Here is a 21,806-nt window from a genome sequence, read left to right on the forward strand (position 1 = left end):
CAAAAATCCCCAGCTGTTGCAGAAATCCTGGCTGGAAGATTCCTGGAATCAGGAGGGAAAAGCAGGAAATCCGGGACTCCTCCAACCGGGATTTCTGGACCACCGGGGAATTTGTCTAATTCCCAGAATTTTGCAACCCTGGTATCAGCAAAGTTCACTCAACTCTGTGTGTCAACAAATGACATCAAACCGACCCTTCGCTTTGTACTGTAATAGAACAGCAAAGACAAAATAATATTTTGATTAAAGGAGCATTCCACAATATTTCTATAAAATGTATGTCTATGTTTTATCTATAGTAGTAAAGGAAGAAAATATCTAAACATAATACCCGTATGGCCAACTGACATAACAGTGAAATAGCAGATATGGATGATAACAAGAAATACACTTGTTTCTCTATCATCAATGTTTAAACAAATAAAACAACATTCTTGAGACATGGGTAGGTTGGATCCTTATATTTGTTTTATTTTCCAGAACAGAACAAAAAGGATTTTATAAAATTAGGTTATGTTAACAAAACTGTTTTCTGTGAGACTGCAGTATGTATGGTACATACAGTTTCTGAGGCTCCTTGGTAACATAAGAAGTGAAAAAAATCCATTTAAACTAAACATATTGTCACTTCTGCTCCCGCTCTTCCCCCCTGGCGCTCGAGGGCACCAGGCTCCCCAGCACTTCTGCCATCATCATTACGCACACCTGCCTTCCCCCCGTCACACGCATCAGCGATTATTGGACTCACCTAGACTCAATTACCTCTGTCATTACCTTCCCTATATCTGTCTGGTTCCCAACTCTGTTCCCTGCTTCTGCATTGATTGTCATATGTCCTTGTTTACCCGTGTGCTGACGCTGTTCCTGTCCTGTTACCTGTTTGTTCCTGATGAAATGTTGACTCCCCGTACCTGCTTCTCATCTCTGGCGTCGGTCCTTACACATATGCTCTAGTACAGTGTTCTCAGGCTCACTGTAGTTAGTGCTGGATATCTTAGTGGGGGGATTCCTATGCATCTGCGACATCTGATAAACCAGGTTTACTCTATTGGTGATTAAGAATCTTTATAAATCATACATTTGTAAAACCTTTAGAATCCTGTTTGCATAAACGTTGGAGAAATGCACCTGTAGTATTTCCTGAAGGATGACGAACATCAGTGTTTGATTATTGTACATACATTCCTACAAAACTTTACAATCATTATAGTTACAAAAAGCAAATGGTATGCTCTCCTCACATTGGAAAGAGCAGAACACCAGTGAATGTGCTCCTGTATCCATTGTCATAGATGCTGTTGTCCCTCCAGAGGATAATGATAACATGATCACCTTCATCTAACTGCAGTATTACACTATTTGACCCCATGCTGTCAGTATTACTATTTTCAATCATTGCAGCCATATTTTGGCCATTCTTCAACAGGGCCGCATTCACTTTTCCTGTAGTCCCAGAACTGCAAGTGAACGTGAAGTAGTAGACCCCTCTCACCGGTGCAGCAAAGACACCTGCAGTGCAGACAGAGGAGATGCATGCAATAGATGCATTCATTTCAACATCATACTCGTGATAAACATGAATTCCTTTTGGTTCAATTTATATATGACTTGCATGTTTGATGTCCGGAGGTATATAAAAGTCACTGACAATCAAAGCCCTCTGAGCTCATATTACAATTTCAAATAAATGAAATTAGAAACAGTAATTATGCTGTAAAATAAACTACCTGTTCCAGAGTTGTACGCTTTGCCAATGTTTGTGATAACATTTGTGAATATCAGGGTGGTGTCAATTTTAAAGGGCCCTTTGTGTTGAGATGATGGGAAGAGTGATGCTGAGAACGCCACCTTAGGTCTCTCTGTGAATAAACAAGTGTAAATTATTTAAAGAACACACACACAAACACCAAAACTGATTGAAATTAACTTTGGCTTTAGAAGTACAGGCCATTGGGGCAATTCACAATATTACAACATGTAGCAAGAACACCATCATATCGTGCTTAGTTACTCACTCTTTCCATTTTGACACTAAGTGTAGATGTCCGATTGGGAGCCGGTGGTGCCTGCCACTTCACCTGAGGCTCATTCATCCAGTAGTTTCCTACTTTGTCGTCAACGTGTGGAGAGCTTTCGCTTGCGACGTTTCCCTCACTACTGCTCACAACTTGCGCACCAGACAGACTGCAGCAGCACAGCAACAGCAGCAGAACACAGACAGACTCCATCTCTTAATAAAGCAACAAATGAAGGTGTTTGTAACTAGTCATTCCTGTTGGCTATTTATACACATGCCTGGTAAAACAATAACATCGGGTTCCATGGGAATAGGAGTATGCCAAAATAATAATTCTTCTTCAGAACCAAAAAATTAATAATCAACTAGATGTTTCTCATCAACATGGCATCTGATTTAACCCTATGCAGATATTAGTAAGGATATAAGTGAGTGTTCTTGGCCTGTGTCCCCAACCCCTGAGCAGCCATCGGACTCCTCACTGGTCATTAGAAATATGTAACCATATTACGAGGAGGAAGTTAACCACAGGAAAAAAAGTGTTTGTCCCTTCTCAAGTAATAATTGATGGTTTTATCTGACCGATTGTAGATTAGATAGGCGACTATGAACCAGATAAGATGTAAAACATTCTCAGATAATAAAAATAGGTTCCTCATCCTTGCATGACTCTTCCAAGGTTTAAGAATGTTTACTCAGGGACTGACCAGTCAAAGACACTAAATGAAAATTGCCATGGCGCCCAGTCTCTTCCAACTCCTACTATCTCCTTGGAGTGGACACCAAGTGATGCAACTACCACTTCTTACTACATTTACTTAGCCAGGACGGTCCACTCAGTAACACTTGCCACTGTTCTCCCATTTAACCCTAATCCATTAGCGATACCATGTTTATAGACATGCTGTTAGCATAGATTCTAACAGCATACAGTACACAACTAGGAGAGAAGCAACCGGAACAACGTCATGAGTCCCTAAGAGCATCGTGCCCCACTAGCAATGGTTTCGTCTGCACAGCAAGTGAAAAGATGCCAATACATACATGGATTCAGAGTAGGTTGACTGAGGCAAAGAGGATCAGGACACCTAGGTCTTTGCAATCACTTTTTAATCATTGGGTGGGTTTTATGTAAGCCTGATAATATAGAGAGTGGACAGCGTTAGCAGCAGAGGCATTTGTCCTCTTCAGGGCCCTAATCTCTGCAGGTGTCGAAGTGAAAACTAAATGACTTATAGGCATCAAAATCCCAACGTTGCCCGCGAACACAATACACACAAGCACACACCTGCAGAGGACATCCACCACCACCAGCCAAGGTCTTAAGTCCCTGCATGCCACTAGGGAACACTGAACCACAGTAAAGGATTAAAAAAGGATGACGTGTGGCTATAGGGACCATACTTTCAATCAGTGTACTACATACCATGTGAGACTGGGACAACACAGAGCACGGTTCAGTGATTGATGCCAATTTCTACAGACGTGAACAATTTACTCACACTTGTGTCATGAAGACTAACCCAGAGAAGCCACGTAGAGTTGTTTGATGTATATTTGTTAAGATGTTTGGGCCTATTCTAAACCTAGTGGGTAAACAATAGCCAAAACAACTCAATGAAGCCCCAAAGGTCAACGTTGGCCAAAACAATTCAGAGGCAGGCTTATTCTATTGTGCCAACAGACAAAGTCTCGTCATGTTGTTAAGTGACTTCACACCTCATGAAGTATACCATGAAGTTATTAAAAGCCAGACAATGACCTGTCATAAAACACATGGAATTGTGATTTAAAGAGACATTTGACCTTGATATAAAACATACCAACACTTTAGTCAGTCATGTTGTAGTCTCCTTTCAACAGGATTTTGGTTGAAGATTTAACACAGGGATTTGTCATCTTTACAACTCCCTAATATGGCGAGGCATTCCAACCCCATAGTAAAAATACTCCCCCGCCAAACCATCCACACTGTATTGTCTGAGAACAAGCTCTTCTGGGAATTAATTTGCTTCCTCCCACCATTTAATTGCACGTCATAATCTGTTGGTTTAATAACTACTCCGGATGCATGCCGTGACTTGGGAAAGTTGTGAATAGCCTATGAAGGCTATTCTAAACTGTATTATGCACATCCCAATTGGAGTGTGCTTATTAGGTTGCAATATACTGTATTTCCATATGTGAAATGTCTTGGTGCAGAGCTGGCAGAGACGGTCGGCCAAGAGGACAAACTGACAACGCAAAAAATCCCCCACTCGCTACGAGGGTCAATGTTCAAGGTAGTTTGGGGTTTAAATTGAGAAACATTAACCAGAGATGGCCATGTTCTGTTATAATCTCCACCCGGTACAGCCAGAAGAGGACTGGCCACCCCTCATAGCCTGGTTCCTCTCCAGGTTTCTTCCTAAGTTTTGGCCTTTCTAGGGAGTTTTTCTTAGCCACCGTGCTTCTACACCTGCATTGCTTGCTGTTTGGGCTTTTAGGCTGGGTTTCTGTACTGCACTTTGAGATATCAGCTGATGTAAGGGCTATATAAATAAATTTGATATAAAATCAACTTGTCATTACAGTATCTGACAAATGTCTACAGTACCTATCCACTCAGATCCACTAATGGTATAGTTCTCCCAAATAACTTAGTTTCATTACCCTGTAAGCAGTCTATGGACAAGGTAAAAGATAAATCCATGCTTTGGTTGTTTCCCTGGGGATGGGTGAAAAATGCTAATATAGATACCATGACTTGGGATTTGTGTCAAACGTATCTAGTGACGCAGGCCCCGTTGATCTGGTCAAACGACATCGGAACAGCCACTCTCTCGTAATGAGGACCACTTAATTGCTTCCTCTATACCAATTAAATTTTCCCTTAAGAGGAGGTTTCAATCAAAAATGGGTCACTGGTATATATTGTACCTAACATGACAGTCGGTAAACTTCAGTAGTTGTTCTCCAGGTGAGTATTCTTTTTGTAAACTGTTTAAGAACCAAAATGGAAGCAACCAGAACAAAAAAAGTTTATATTGGAACAAATTCAGGAAGTCTCCACCTTGTATCAAATTGGACATCAGCTACACAGACAAAAGTAACCTTTAGAACAGGGGAATTCAGGGAACACGTCATTACACAAACAGAACCATATCAATGTACAAACTAAGTTACGGTTTGGATATAAAACCCAAAGTAAAAGACAAAACTTTTAATCAAGGACCATGGCGGTCCATCTCCACTGGGCATCATGCTAGAATAAGAGATGAGAGAAGTCAAGTACATTGAGTGTTAACTGTATTCTCCCTCTACTTTATCTCTGTCAGAGAAAGTGTGAGATAAGAGCTTGTGGTTGCTCATTTTACAGGTTGTTTATAAAGTACAGAAAAATTTAACATTCACAGTGAAAATATCAAGAAATAAAGTGCAATACACCAATAAACATGCACAAATACTAACAGTGGTTGACTGAACAAGAAAATTTGAATTATGTCATTGTCCAGCTAACGGGCCTTCTTACGCTGCTCCCTGCTGCTCTGGAGGTGTACTGCCAGGTCGTCCTGGTCGAGCAGTTCCATCTGCTCCCTGCTGCTCTGGAGGTGTACTGCCATGTCATCCTGGTCGAGCAGTTCCATCTGATCCTTGCTGCTCTGTAGGTGTTCTACCAGATCGTCCTGGTGTTGGCCGAGCAGTTCCACAATCGAGCGGTTGCGTCTCTTCTTCCAGCGTAGGTACTCTCGCCTCTCTACGTCCGATGTGCTGCCACTGTGGTCTGTGCAGTAGTCTCCTGCATCCTGTGAGATAAAGAGAGATTACTTAGAAATAGCAGCCAATTGAGGAACTCTGATGTTACGCTGCTATTTTGCTTCCAATGGTCTTGTGGCCCTTGTTAAGGTCAACGGCATCATGAACTTTACCAAGTGCCAGTTTAGCCAAAGCCCAGGTTGCCTCTGCCAGGAAGCTGACACTTGGCCGCAAGTGGCTCTACCAGCAAAACAACACCAAAAAATATGTCTAAGTCTGCGGACTTGAACCCCATTGAAAACCTGTGGTTGAATTGAGGAATTCCATAAGCGCAGACAAAGGATATCAAGGACCTGGAAAGCATCTATGTGGAGGAATGATCTAAGATCCCTTCCCAACGTGTTCTGCAATCTCAAAACATTTTAGAAAAAGGCTCAGTCATTATCCTCACAAGGGGAGGGTGCTAGAGAATTGAAAACAGGGGTGCCAATCATTTTGACCCCCATCTTATTACTTGTTCAACAAAATCTGACCAATTGTATTGGTCTAAAATATACATCTCAGCATTTACATTATACACAATTTTTTTTTAGCTCATCTTTGTCAAGAATGCCAACAATTATGGACCTGACTGTATATCAGTCAAAAACAACTAACTAGGTTTCCTCTTGACATTCAACTTTTAGGTACAAACCACAAGATTTAAAATTGAAGGCAATTGAAAGACTAGTGAAGATTCTGCTTTGACTTGCTTTCTTGTTGGCTAGCCAGCTAGCCAAGTTAGCTAATATTAGCATGCTAGCCAACTGCTTCTAAAAACAGCCAGAAGACCAACTCTTACAAACAACAATTTGAAAAAGTAGTGACTCGCGAGATAGCAAAAAGGACAAAGCCTATACAACTAAACACCAGCTGTGGATTGATTGGCTTGCTAGATAGCGTGTGTGCACTCCTGAGCCCATGGCTCCTTCTCCCCACCTGAGAATTTAAGTGGGAAAAAATTTAATAAATGAAAGCTACTGGACAAATCACCTACAGGCCTGTGTAAGCCAAAGAGGATGATGTCATGTTCCAAGCAAATTTAAAAGCATACAATTATTTATTTTTTTAATTGAGTGTTACCGTGTTTTTTATATAATTTAAAAAAAACTGTTTTCACTTTGTCATTATGGGGTGTGTGTGTAGATTGCTGAGGATTTTTATTTATTTAATCCATTTTAGAATAAGGCTGTAACGTAACAAAATGTGGAAAAAAGGGAAGGGTTCTGAATACTTTCCGAATGCACTGTATGCTTTGGCCACAACTATAAGTAAAAGGACAAGTCAACAACTATTTGGGTAAGAGCAAAAAATGATTTCACTGGACAGTTTAACTACTGGTGTGACTGTGGCGTGTTTGAGCTGAGGGGGTACACATACAGATTTCTGTGAAGGCACCAGAGCAGGTCAGGGAAGTGGGGATAGGGTCTAGTGAGCAAGTGGTGAGCCTCATTGTCCTAACCGGCTTGTTACATCAGCTGCAGTAATTGAAGGAGAACCTTGACTCAGGGATCGGAGGAACTGGGTAGATCACCTACAGGGGCTGGAGAGAACAGGATGTTGTGGTTTCCAATATTACAATTTGGAAGAAGGACAGGTATTGATGGCACCGTTCTGAGGAGGCTGAGGTAGGTTGGAGAAGCTTGCTCACAGTAGAGAACAGCACCTGGGAGTTTGTAGTCAGCAGCTACTCTTCCTGGGGTCCAGCAAAATTAAAGGCAGTTATACATGTTAAAAAACATTACAATACATTCACAGATTACACAACATATTAAGTGTGTGCCCTCAGGCCTCTACTACCACATATCTTTAACACAAAATCCATGTCTACATGTGTGTATGGTGCATTTTCATGCATGTGTCTGTGTTGCTTCACAGTCCCGCTGTTCCATAAGGTGTACTTTTGTTTATCTACATTGTACTGTTGGCATGAGTTACTTGATGTGGTGGAATAGAGTTCCATGTAGTCATGGCTCCATGTAGTACTGTGCACCTCCCCATAGTCTTCTGGCCTTGGGGACTGAAGAGACCTCGTGGCATGTCTTGTGGGGGTATGCATGCATGGGTGTCCGAGCTGTTTACCAGTAGTTCAAAACCGTCAGCTTGGTGCATTCAACATGTCAATACCGCTCACAAATGCAAGAAGTGATGAAGTCAATCCCTCCTCCACTTTGAGCCAGAAGAGAATGACATGCATATGATTGTTAGCTCTGTGTACACCACTGCCGTTGCTGATCAGTAGTACAACACACGTTTGTAGTTTTGCTGATGTCGCTCAAACATCTGCACATGTACAGTTTTCATATACTGTGTACAAAACATTAGGAACACCGTAATATTGAGTTGCACCCGCTTTTGCTCTATGAACAGCCTCAATTCGTCGAGGCATGGAGTGTACAACGTTTTCGAAAGCATTCCACAGGGATGCTGGCCCATGTTGACTCCAAAGCTTCCCACAGTTGTGTCAAGTTGGCTGAATGTCCATTCTTGTGACACAAAGGGAGCGTGAAAATGCCTTGAGGCATGGACTGTGTGCCGTGCCTTTTGAACAGGGTATGGTAGTAGGTGCCAGGTGCACCGGTTTGTGTCAAGAACTGCAATGCTGCTGGATTTTTCCACACTCAGTTTCCCGAGTGTATCAAGAATGGTCCACCACACAAAAGGACATCCAGCCAAATTGACAACTGTGGGAAGCATTTATTTTACCTTTATTTAACCAGATAGGCCAGTTGAGAACAAGTTCTCATTTACAACTGCGACCTGGCCAAGCTAAAGCAAAGCTGTGCAACAAAAAACAGAGTTACACATGGGATTAACAAATGTACAGTCAATAACACAATAGAAAATCTGTATACAGTGTGTGCAAACGAAGTAAGCAGGACAGGCAATAAATAGGCCATATTGGCGGAGTTATTAATTTCAGCAATTAACACTGGAGTGAGATGTGCAAGTAGAAATACTGGTGTACAAAAGAGCAAGAAAAAAATAATAATGGGGATGACGTAGGTAGTTTGTTGGATGGGCTATTTACAGATGGGCTGTGTACAGCTGCAGCGATCAGTGAGCTGCTCTGACAGCCAATGCTTGAAGTTCATGAGGGAGATAAGTCTCCAACTTCAGTGATTTTTGTAATTCTTTCCAGTCATTAAAGGCAGCCAAAGGAGGTGTTGGCTTTGGGGTTGACCAGTGAAATATACCTGATGGAGCACGTGCTATGGGTGGGTGTTGCTATGGTGACCAGTGAGCTGAAATCAGGCGGAGCTTTACCTAGGATAGACATATAGATGACCTGGAGCCAGTGGGTTTGGCAGCGAATATATAGCGAGGACGAGAGCATCCAGTTAGCAATGGTGGGTAGTATATGGGCTTTGGTGACAAAACGGATGGCAGGGTAATAGACTGCATCCAATTTGCTGAGTGGAGTGTTGGAGGTTATTTTGTAAATGACATCGCCGAAGTCAAGGATCGGCAGGATAGTCAGTTTTACGAGGGTATGTTTGGAAGCATGAGTGAAGCAGGTTTTTTTGCAAAATAGCAAGCCAATTCTAGATTTCATTTTGGAGATGCTTAATATGAATCTGGAAGGAGAGTTTACAGTCTAGCCAGACACCTTGGTATTTATAGTTGTCCACATATTCTAAGTCAGAACCGTCCAGAGTAGTGGTGCTAGGTGGGCGGGCAGGTGCGGGCAGCGATTGAAGAGCATGCACTTAATTTTACTAGCATTTAATAGCAGTTGGAGGCCACAGAAGGAATGTTGTATGGCGTTGAAGCTCGTTTGGAGGTGTTAGCACAGTGTCCAAAGGGCCAGATGTATACAGAACGGTGTCGTCTGCGTAGAGGTGGATTAAAGAATCACATGCAGAAAGAGCGACATCATTGATATATACAGAGAAGAGTCGGCCTGAGAATTGAACCCTGTGGCACCCAGAGACTGCCAGAGGTCCGGACAACATGCCCTCCGATTTGACACTGAACTCTGAGAAGTAATTAGTGAACCACGCAAGGCATTGGAGTCAACATGGGCCAGCCCTGTGGAACACTTGACACCGTGTAGATTCTATGCCACAATGAATTGAGTCTGTTCCGAGGGAAAACCAGGGGTGCAAATCAACATTAGGAAGGTGTTCCTAATTTTTTGTAACACTCAGTGTATATTTCCACACTATGAGTTTGGAATAATACTGTGAAAATGATAATGCCCTTTTAGTGTAAGAGAGGTTTGATTTTCTGCCCGTTTTGGTAGGATGGAGTTTTGGCCTGTCTAGTCACCAGGCAGTAAATTATACTGAACAAAAATATAAAAAAAAACTCAACATGTAAAGTGTTGGTCCCATGTTTCATGAGCTGAAATATAAGATCCCAGAAATGTTCCATATGCACACATTTGTTTACATCTCTGTTAGTGAACATTTCTCATTTGCCAAGGTAATCCATCCATCCAGCTGACAAGTGTGGCATGTCAAGAAGCTGATTAACAACATGATTACACAGGTGCACCTTGTGTTGGGGGACAATAAAAGGTCACTACAAAATATGCTGTTGCGTCAACACAATGCCACAAATGTCTCAAATTGAGGGAGTGTGCAATTGGCATGCTGACTGCAGGAATGTTCAGAGTTGTTGCCAGAAATTGTCCTGTTAATTTCTCTACCATAAGCCACCTCTTAAGTCATTTTAGAGAATTTGGCAGTATGTCCAACCGGCCTCAACCACACCAGTCCAGGACCTCCACATCCGGGATCGTCTGAGACCAGCCACCCGGACAGCTGACGAAACTGTGGGTTTGCACAACTGAAGAATTTCTGCACAAACTGTCAGAAACCGTGTCAGGGAAGCTCATCTGCGTGCTTGTTGTCCTCACCGGGGTCTTGACCTGACTGCAGTTTGGCGTCGTAACCGACTTCAGTGGGCAAATGCTTACCTATGGCGACTGGCATGCTGGAGAAGTGCGCTTCACGGATGAATCCCGGTTTCAACTGTACCGGACCAACGACAGCGCTGTGAAGAGCCCCATGGTGGCGGTGGGGTTATGGCAGGCATACAGACAACGAGCACAATTGCATTTTAGCGATGGCAATACAAAATGCACAGAGATACCGTTACAAGATCCTGAGGCCCATTGCTGTGTCATTCATCCGCCGCCATCATCTAATGTTTCAGCATGATAATGCACAGCCCCATGTCGCAAGGATCTGTAGACAATTCCTGGAAGCTGAAAATGTCCCAATTCTTTGTTTGGGATGCTCTTCATCGACATGTACGACAGCATGTTCCAGTTCCCGCCAATATGAAGCAACTTCGCACAGCCATTGAAGAGTGGGACAACATTGCACAGGGCACAATCAACTGCCAAAATCACAGTAAGGTAATTAATTACCCAGAAATGATTTGATGTTGAGATAAAAAATGTCTTCATTGGACCTTTAAATAATTTACTAGGGTACTTTTGGAATTTCCCTGCGCCTTAAAGTTAAACCACATGTAAATTGGGATCAATGAACAAGCTAGTTTGGGTAATGTGAGGAAGTCGCGCCTCCCCTCATTACGGTTTTATCATATTTACTTATGCAAGTTATTTATTTAAGCGCCAAGTTGTGTAACTTCAGTGTTTCATTTAGGGGGAAACTCTCGAAACACATCTCTATAAAAAATGGAAGATTTCAGGTGTTTTATTTTCCAATCAAGGCTTCCGTCTTGGTAAGACCATTACGTCTCTGAAGGCTCAGTTTACTGTGATCTACACGATGTGTGTTCTTTATATACTCCCTCTCCTTGCTCTGCTGACTGTGGGATACTGTTGTGTAGGGTTACACTCACCAGCAGACCAACATACAGTAAGTACATAACTTATGGAGTGGGGCTAAGCCATGCTGAGGTAGGTATATAAAAAAAATATATATTCCCCCCCGCCCCATTTGACGTCAACTTTTTTGCTGATAGGCAGAATACAGCGTCGGCCCTCAGGCACAATGCTCCACAGACAAATAGAACAAACAATAAAGTATTAAAAGGAAATGAAAGACCAATATAATTTCCCCACAGATCTTTGGATCTTCATTGAGGGTTTTGCGGACCATGAGATGTTCAATGCGGTACTGAGAAAGAGTAACAGCTCCTGGATTGAAATCTTTCCCACATCACACAGAGACTGTTTTTCAAAGAGAGAAACATGATGTAAGCAATAGTAACCCTCCACAGCCTTGTCACTAATGACTTGTGTCATGTATCATTAGAAAGTGGCTGTGAAGAAACATTATACAGATCTAAGAAAAGTATTTAACAATCATCTCCTTTCCTCTGCCAGTGATGGAAAATGCTTCAACGACTCTGACAACATAACCTTCTCTGAAATACCATTTTCAAACACCATCCACGTCACACGTAAGTCAAACATTGTTGACTGGCTGGCCTGCTTCAATTCAACATCCTATGCCAGATTATCAAATAGAAATGAGTGGTGTGTTTTGTTTTCTTACGTAGACAGTAATGTGACTTCAACGGGAAACTTCATTCAAACCTGTCCTGACTGTCTCATCATGGACTTCAATAGCACCATGGCTGGAGTTCATAATCAATATTTCTAGATCTTTGGTATGCGTGTGCTTTTGAGAACTCTACAAATGGCCAGACAATACCAAACATTTACCCAAAAGATTTTGGAAACCTTGAAGTCAATCAAGTCATGTAACCAACAAGTTTATCTTTGTTTCTTTCTAGGTAAGACCAGGACACTGCCGGAGTCAGAGCTGGAGAATTTCCAAAAAGCAGCAGAATGCCTTGAGTATCCTCAATCTGCACAGTATTCCTACGACGAAGTCACAGGTCACTTACCCTAACATATGCTTAAATGTATTATATATATATATATATATATATATATATATATATATATATATATATATATATTTTAAAAAGGGACACTAGGCAACATTTAGCATTGATTTAGAATGTAATTTATCAATTTAGTATAGATCGCTATTAACTGTTTATTAAAACCTTGTCCAAGTTCTCACTAACATCTCCCCTCTTCTCTGCAGAGTTATGCGCTGAGGAAAAGGAGAGCTCGCACATTGCAAAGTCTAATGATGAAAAGGACGGTTCTTAGTGATATGGCTAATTATGATGAATTAATAAAGTAATTTGTTCTCTAATACGATGTTTGCATTTCCTAAAAATCTTTTGAAATGCATCCTCGTCCATAAATGCACACAGCCAGACAGTTATGGCCTAAAAATTGGCCTTGAAGCCAATTCATCTCCTGCGAGCCTAAATGAATATAAAATGCTAAGTGAGATATACACTGCTCAAAAAAATAAAGGGAACACTTAAACAACACAATGTAACTCGAAGTCAATCACACTATGAAATCAAACTGTCCACTTAGGAAGCAACACTGATTGTCAATAAATTTCACATGCTGTTGTGCAAATGGAATAGACAAAAGGTGGAATTTATAGGCAATTAGCAAGACAATAAAGGAGTGGTTCTGCAGGTGGTGACCACAGACAACTTCTCAGTTCCTATGCTTCCTGGCTGATGTTTTGGTCACTTTTGAATGCTGGCGGTGCTCTCACTCTAGTGGTAGCATGAGACGGAGTCTACAACCCACACAAGTGGCTCAGGTAGTGCAGTTCATCCAGGATGGCACATCAATGCGAGCTGTGGCAAAAAGGTTTGCTGTGTCTGTCAGCGTAGTGTCCAGAGCATGGAGGCGCTACCAGGAGACAGGCCAGTACATCAGGAGACGTGGAGGAGGCCGTAGGAGGGCAACAACCCAGCAGCAGGACCGCTACCTCCGCCTTTGTGCAAGGAGGTGCACTGCCAGAGCCCTGCAAAATGACCTCCAGCAGGCCACAAATGTGCATGTGTCAGCATATGGTCCCACAAGGGGTCTGAGGATCTCATCTCGGTACCTAATGGCAGTCAGGCTACCTCTGGCGAGCACATGGAGGGCTGTGCGGCCCCACAAAGAAATGCCACCCCACACCATGACTGACCCACCGCCAAACCGGTCATGCTGGAGGATGTTGCAGGCAGCAGAACGTTCTCCACGGCGTCTCCAGACTCTGTCACATGTGCTCAGTGTGAACCTGCTTTCATCTGTGAAGAGCACAGGGCGCCAGTGGCGAATTTGCCAATCTTGGTGTTCTCTGGCAAATTCCGAACGTCCTGCACGGTGCTGGGCTGTAAGCACAACCCCCACCTGTGGACGTCGGGCCCTCATACCACCCTCATGGAGTCTGTTTCTGACCGTTTGAGCAGACACATGCACATTTGTGGCCTGCTGGAGGTCATTTTGCAGGGCTCTGGCAGTGCACCTCCTTGCACAAAGGCGGAGGTAGCGGTCCTGCTGCTGAGTTGTTGCCCTCCTATGGCCTCCTCCACGTCTCCTGATGTACTGGCCTGTCTCCTGGTAGCGCCTCCATGCTCTGGACACTACGCTGACAGACACAGCAAACCTTCTTGCCACAGCTCGCATTGATGTGCCATCCTGGATGAGCTGCACTACCTGAGCCACTTGTGTGGGTTGTAGACTCCGTCTCATGCTACCACTAGAGTGAGAGCACCGCCAGCATTCAAAAGTGACCAAAACATCAGCCAGGAAGCATAGGAACTGAGAAGTGGTCTGTGGTCACCACCTGCAGAATCACTCCTTTTTTGTGGGTGTCTTGCTAATTGCCTATAATTTCCACCTTTTGTCTATTCCATTTGCACAACAGCATGTGAAATTTATTGTCAATCAGTGTTGCTTCCTAATTGGACAGTTTGATTTCATAGAAGTGTGATTGACTTGGAGTTACATTGTGTTGTTTAAGTGTTCACTTGATTTTTTTGAGCAGTGTATATTTTCTTATTAAACCTCGATTTGGACATGGACTTTACTTCAATTAGTCGGAGGCAAAATAATTATTCCCGGACCAGTCCCAAATTCCCGACACTCGGCGTCGACTGCGCTATCGAGGCGTCGTGTGGGCTACCTGAACAGACTACGTCGGCGAGTGGATAAACTGCCTCTACCCTCCGTTCTATTGGCGCACATGCAATTACTGGAGAAAAAAAACTGCATGAGCTTTAATACAATATTTCAAGTTTGCACTAGCTTCTGGCGAACCAAGTTAACAGTTGATACAATGTTTCAAGTTCAGTTTTTCCCCCGTTCTGATTAGGCGATATTGATCTCTGGCTCCTTTAGTAATTTGTGCATCTTCATTTTTAATCACAGTGCTTAAAGCATCAGACAAGCTCAGTAGCCTACATACAGTTGATTTTATTTAAACATAGGGTGTGTCGACATAGAGAAAAAAAAACATGTTTCATGGACAGCCCTAATGTACATATTTACCTCGTTCTCCTCCACATTGGCTACATACACAGGGTACCAGTACCGAGTCAAGTTACCAGTGTGTATTGATAACTTGTTATTTGTGTGTTCCATGTGTTATTTTTCTATTATTTCTCTACATTGTTGAGAATGGTCTCTAAGTAAGCATTTCACTATTAGTCTACACCGGTTTACCAAGCATGTGAAAAATATAATTTGAGGGGTTAGTAATTTGGTAACAAGGACAAATATATCCTCTGATGCCAACCATAAAATCCCACACATAGCCTGGGTCGTGTTCATTGGGCATCAAATGGAAGAAAACTGACGGGACTACCAGGGCTTGCCAAATAAGGAATACCTATTTTTGTTTTATGTTGTAAAGCATTTTAAAATGTTATATTTTGCTAGCCTTAATGAACACAACCCTAGTCACGGATGATTAACTGGGACCGTAAGCACTGTGGTCTATGACAGGGTTATTCAAACCTCTCCTTGGGTATCCCGAGCCGTTCAACGTATTTTAACTATGCCACAGCTAGCACACATGATTCAACTTGACAGCTACTGTAATCAAGCCCTCGAATAGGACAATCAAGTGACCTAGTTAAGGGTTACAAAAAAAAAAAAAGTGAAATCTCAGGGTCCCAGAGGACAGGTTTAAAAACCACTGGTCTAGGGCTCAGTCCCTGGGAGATAAGAGTCAGCGGCTGGGAAAGAGTAGATATTTCCCCCTCTTGTCCCTAAGGAAAGAGGGGTGGAGGGGATGTGAAACAGGCAGGGAACACAGCTGGCGTTCAGATAGAAACATAACGTAGAGCAGACAAGCCTTTGACATGTGGACAGAGGAATCGGTTTGGCTCCAGCTACAACATTCACTTATTTCCCCCCTGGGTGAACGCTGCAGCCCTGATGTTTGGATAGCAAATCCCTTTCACTTCCTCTTTTGTTACAGCTAAAAAGTTGTCATATTTCGGTTTAAAAGGAGGACTTCACAGGGAGAGAAAAGAAAACCAATGAGAGCAGGGCTAGGGAGAAATCTGGAATCCGTCGAGGTAAAAGCATGGAGGGAGAGAGATGAGAAATGCTGAGAAAGGTTGTTGCATGATGGGCTGCCCATCTCCTGAGATTTGGGTGGGGGAGAGGTATTTTCCATTAGTGCTGGGGGCCAGCGTGAGGGACACTTGGGGCTGGGCGATATGGCCAGAATATCATACCACAACATTTGATGGTATGGCAGTATTTCATGTTTGTGAAGTTCTAAATATGTTTTACGAGTCGGGCATGGACCCTAGGATGACAAATTAAGTGGTTTTTACTGGGTTCTCCACTCTGTTTTATACTCAACCAGACGAGAACAAAACTGACAGTGAATTAGTCCAATTTGTTGGAGTTTTCATTTATTTACCAAACATTCATACCAGTATGTGAATCCATACCAGTATATACCATATTGCCCAGCCCTAGGGACAGTCAGCAGATTAACACTCTTACTCCCAGGCCTCACCAGGCTCCCACAGCAACTACTGCTTTCAATTTCCCTCTTCTTCCTCCTGGGTCACGGTGTGTGTGTGTGTGTGTGTGTGTGTGTGTGTGTGTGTGGTGTCCGTAGAGGCAGACAACGCCCCAGTTGCGTAACTTGTAGAATAAAAAGGCAGACTTGGTGCCGTGCGCTTCCATTTGTGTGTGTGTCACACCTATCCCCTTTAAAAAGACTTAGATTACCCCTGTCGTGACGATCAGTGTCATTTGTTCCCAAGAAACACCAGAGAAGGTGTTTGTGCACATGCAAGCATCCGTTATTCACAATCTCCGGAGACTAGGGTCGCCCTGTCATAGCCCATAATTCATCTCCATTTGCAGGCTGGGTGTGGGGGCAGAATGATGAATCAGGAATACAGACAAAACAGAATTCAAAGATGTATTTAACTTAGTAGGGAATCAAATAAATGTACTTGCCCAAGTTTATCATAAGACATGAACAGAGATCCCTATCCCCTGACAATTTTTTTTTTTTTTTTTGTGTACAACATCCTAAGTGGTGGTGGTACAAAACTGTTTAATTAAGACAGCAAGTTCGAGGTAGATTCTCGAGCCAATGTTAACTAACTAGCGCAGTGACTGGAAGACTAGGCGGCAGGTACCTAGCGTTTAGAAGCGTTGGGCCAGCAACCGAAAGGTCGCTGGTTTTGAATCCCAGAGCCGACAAAGTGGAAAAATCTGCCATTCTGCCCTTGAGAAAGGCAGTATACCCCCAGCAACAACTGCTCCCTGGGAGCCGATGACATGGATGTCGATTAAGGCAGCCTCCTGCACCTTGCTTGATGTCAGTACGCAAAGCAACGCACCAATGAGAAAGCTCAGCACCTACCAAATGAAAACAGTTGGCCTTCGCTACAGGATGATTTGCTGTCCATCAAAGCCTGGCCCCTCCCTCCAATCAACCTGTGATCATAGGCCTCAAGCCTAACATGAGACATCTCCCATTGACATCAATGCATGATTTAGCCTACATGTGGGTTTGGAATTACACGCACATATCTCAAGTTAGGATTCGGCCCCCACAAAGATTTGCCCAAACATCAAAAGGTGGTAGACGGCACCAGCAACCTACAGGGCTGTATAACCGAGAGGCTTGTTCAGAACGACCCAACACTCAGACCACAACACATACAATAGCCTTAGCCTATGGATTCAACAGTATGCAATACATAGAATCATTGTTAGATTTTCATTGACAACACTCTGAACTTGGCATGATATAGGCCCATTATAGTAACAGGGTATGCACTATAAAATTAAAGTGAACACTGCTAGGCCTAGTGTGACATGTATGGTCTACGGACATTTATACCAGTGTATATCAGTCAGCAGATTATGGCCAGCAGTGAATTCTGCGTCATGTCTTGACCGGTGGGTGTAATCAGGCATAATTGTAATCTCTCAGGAAACTGAGAGAGAGACTTCAGTCTCAGTGGGGGAGAAATGAGACGTAGCAGCTTTCTGATGGGTTTTGTTTTGTGGAGAGGGCTCCACAGCCACCCAACAGAACGCAAGAGGCACTACCGGTAGTTGTTGGTCCAATTGGTGACATTTAATTGCTTCCGATCATGCACTTTAACAAGTGAAAAGTAGAATAAACTTCACTAAAAAGCTGCTACATGGGTAAATTAACATATGACTAAAACATGGGTCAATACGGCAGTAGAATAGCCCTGGCCTAATTCAAACAAACAAGTAGTGGAGAAACCTGCTCAGTGTGCAACAGCACACTCAAGTGGACAAGATAGGAACCACAGCCCAGGAACCACAACACAGTGTACCAATGTCAAAAATGTAAAGACAGGACAACCTTAATTCATCACCACCAGGATGATTCATTCATCCTTCCTATATTGCATCATATAGAAAGTGAACAGAGTGCACCATCAAACACTAGGCCTACTGTGTTAATCAAGGACGACCCTTCGACAACACATTATGGCGGTAACATGCCTTCACAGGGATCTATTCAACTAGTCCAACAACAATCCCCATGGGGAATAAATAGCAACTCTGCTGCAGTTGAATAATTAGAGGTCAGATTGGCATCCATCCCTGAGCTTCCATTCCAGCCCGATTCCACTGTCACAGCCAGTTACTCAAGTGTCTAAAAGTGGGGCATTTATGTTCTCTGTGGCCTTGTCTGGGCCGTGCTCAAAAAGGACAAAATGGTAGAAAATGCTCCAAAACAGTAAAACGGGGACGTACTGTGATCTTGTCCAATAGTTTCCCCATTGCAAAACAATTTGCCACACAGTGCCCTAATAAACACCATCCTGATGTGTGGTGAAGCATTTTCTGCCACAAAATGGCTTCCAATTGTATCATCCAGGTGGGTACATCACATTAGCGGTGGATGAGGAGAGTATTCCCCATACAATTTTAGGTGCCAAGAGCACCACTAGCTGCCTATAAATCCAATATCAAGTTCAAATTCTCAACAGGACTACACACTGGATACAACCAATGTACAGTGGGTTCCACAGTAGTGTACACTACTGCTGGCCCTATGATATAGCTGTAGGCCCTATAGTAGCTTCCCATATAGTAGACTACATGGCAGAGCACTAGCTCCTACCAGTTAGCATGGGATAGCGTGCCATGCAGTTCGGGCCTAGTGGATGACATGCTGCTTTCATTGCACTTGGCAGCCTACAGGGCACTGTGCTCTGCCTGCGAGTGGTTTCTCAGCATTCCATGGGGATCAAAGACAGCTGTTATAGAAACATGAGTAGAACATGGTCGAGAGTCTGAAAAATCAGTTCATGGCGTAAACCTTTTCTTGCGTAACATTTCCCAAGGAGGAAAGGAAGCTAGGTCTATTGGATTGGGACACGACCCATGTAGCTCAATGGCATGCGGGTTCAAGAGGGATATGACGTCAATATATATATTTTTTATTGTCATATATACCAGATAGGTGCTGTGAAAATCACTTCAGTTTGAGCTTTGCACTGAAAGCTGATGAACATGTTCATGTTTCAGTAGACAGGGCCGCATGAAAAGGTTTTTACGTCGCATTCATCTACATTTCCAGAGACGCATTAGAAGAACCGCTAAGCTTTACAAACACTCAAAACGACAAACATTGATGTTTAATGACTAATGTGAAGTTGACAGCCTCTTTTTCAAGGGGCATTTCCTACTCGTGAGAGCAGGGATGGACCTTCCCTGTCAATATTTTAGATATTTTATTGCCTGTATGTTTCTTGAGCAAAACCAAAAATCACACTTTTAACGCTTAAACCCTTGTCAATGACAGCAGAGTCCATGTCATAGTGGCCAGTTCTGACCCGTGTTGGTAAAAGCACTTACCTCACCGTTGTCTATAGTGCAGATTATCAGCTGCCTTTCCTCCAAAATGTTTTTCTCCTCCCCACATCTCTTTTCCAGGCGGTCCTCCAACCTCCGTGATTTGGGCTGCCTGCTGCCTCCATTAGACCGCCTTGCCACCAAACGGGAGTCCTTCTCCATATGACACATAGGAGAGGGGATATTATATGGTGCATTGAATTAATATATATAAAGCGTTATTAATTTTCAGAGGGAAAACTGTATGTCACCTGCAATGTCACCCCATCAATAGATAAAATGGGAAGAGCAATGTTGATACTGTAACTACAAGTTATTCCATATTTATCGGTGGGGGTGCGATCAACTGGATGAATCCAGGTCAACTTCAGGAATCTTTCAGTCCATTTGATGCATTTCAATTAATTTGCATTTCAAACCAATTAATTTCATGACTCAGGTTACTGCTTTCTTATGTTTCCTTGCAGTCGAGTAGCAAGTGAGAAGTGCAATGTCTCCCTCAAGTGGGCTGCACAGGAAACACCTGGGTTGGCACCTGGTTCATTACGGTGATGGTGAGGCTCTCCCACTGGTCCGACACATCAGTGGTATGAGCTGAATAACTGGTTTTGACCAGTTTGGTGCTTTTGGGCAGCAGGGCTGCCCCCCTACGCTCAGCCCTTCTCCTGTCCTCCTCAACTTCCTATGAAGAATGAGACATGTCATGTGACTATATCTGAGGCCTTAATGCAGCCAAAGACATGAGGAAAATGTAAAGGTAACCAATTCAGTGACCATTTGCAATCCGCTTTTTAGGTGACAAAGCCTCTACTGAAAATACACCTTTGAACATTCAGATAAATGCTTCCGAATATGATGAAAGTCTTCAGTTTCAAATTTCTTAACTAAACCTTTTCAAAATAGTAGCATATCAATGTAGTGTTTACCTTTGTATGATATCAGTTTCAGGCAGGGCGCTGCACTAGCTACTGATAGACTTACATTAAACCGTTTCAGCAAAGCCTCATTTCGCCTCCTCATCTCCTCAACCCTCCTTTCCAGCTCCATGGCTGCATTGGCTGGGCCTACAACCTCTGGCTCTGCAGAACACTAGCAAGGGGAAAGCAATGGGTTTATTAACAAGTGTAGCATCTTAGACAAATTTACGTAAGGCAAAGCAATTTGAATGAGAGATCCACCACCATCGGCCTTTTGTGCCATTCTCCTGAGCAAGTAACTAAGCGAGTTTGCTAGAACACCGGCAATAACTAAATTAAAGCCTTGCCTTCACAATGTCTTCTTCTGAAGATTCCTCAGATGATTCTTTTGAATCTAGTTCCAGTATGGCGCTGCATTCAGGGTCGTGCATGGCCACATTACCGTTGTCATGGGGACTCTTGCATTGGCATAGACTTTTCCCAGTCTGACCCGATCTGCGCTTGTCACCTGCAGACCATCAACATGTTTACAAAACATGGTGAAAAGGTTGGATAATTGTGTGACTACAGTATTTATTTTGAAACTGAAATATTGAGTAACTAAGTGTGCACCGCTAAATAGCTTACTAAAGCCAGTTTAGCCAACGCAAACATAGAGCTAGAGTGTGAGAAATTTAAGTAAATTCACTATCTAGCCATAACTGTTTGTAGAAACTACATAACCTAGCTACCTACATTTACGTGTAACTTACCTTCAATACTTTGGGCCATGGCGAATTTGTAAACAAAAACACTTTGCTCGCTACTAACCACCGATAGCAATATTTTTGGGAGGAGTTGAGTGAAGAACGTGTGGGGGGGGGGCATTTGCGTCAAAGCACGAGGTACAAACAAGCATCTACCAGTAATCAATTATCTA

General features: G+C 43.0%; 1 protein-coding gene across 2 annotated transcripts; it reads right to left on the reverse strand.

Annotated features, from left to right (window-relative positions):
* Window positions 1-446: 446 nt before the first annotated feature.
* On the reverse strand, window positions 447-21,772 carry LOC129817735 (uncharacterized). Of its 2 annotated transcripts, XM_055873245.1 has the most exons (8): window positions 21,640-21,768; window positions 21,235-21,395; window positions 20,952-21,059; window positions 20,506-20,652; window positions 19,974-20,123; window positions 2,016-5,802; window positions 1,728-1,859; window positions 447-1,509 (listed from the first exon to the last, which is right to left on the reverse strand). In XM_055873245.1, exons 1-6 carry the CDS (start codon window positions 21,752-21,754, stop codon window positions 5,512-5,514), a joined length of 972 nt encoding a protein of 323 aa, XP_055729220.1. In that variant the 5' UTR covers window positions 21,755-21,768; the 3' UTR covers window positions 447-1,509; window positions 1,728-1,859; window positions 2,016-5,511. The 2 variants fall into 2 exon arrangements, with proteins under 2 accessions (XP_055729220.1, XP_055729221.1); XM_055873246.1 differs by lacking the exons at window positions 447-1,509; window positions 1,728-1,859 and having other exon boundaries at window positions 5,534-5,802; window positions 19,979-20,126; window positions 21,640-21,772.
* Between the last annotated feature and the right edge of the window lie 34 nt (window positions 21,773-21,806).

The sequence above is a fragment of the Salvelinus fontinalis genome, chromosome 20 (assembly GCF_029448725.1).
Source record: "Salvelinus fontinalis isolate EN_2023a chromosome 20, ASM2944872v1, whole genome shotgun sequence".
NCBI classification, from domain to species: Eukaryota; Metazoa; Chordata; class Actinopteri; order Salmoniformes; family Salmonidae; genus Salvelinus; species Salvelinus fontinalis.

Coding starts and splice junctions, on each gene's coding strand:
- LOC129817735 (XM_055873245.1), bottom strand. CDS start 21,754: ATGCCCCCCCCCCACACGTTCTTCACTCAACTCCTCCCAAAAATATTG. Junction 20,124..20,505: donor CCATCACCGTAATGAACCAG/GTGCCAACCCAG, acceptor CATATGGAGAAG/GACTCCCGTTTGGTGGCAAG. Junction 5,803..19,973: donor GCACTATAGACAACGGTGAG/GTAAGTGCTTTT, acceptor TTTATCTCACAG/GATGCAGGAGACTACTGCAC.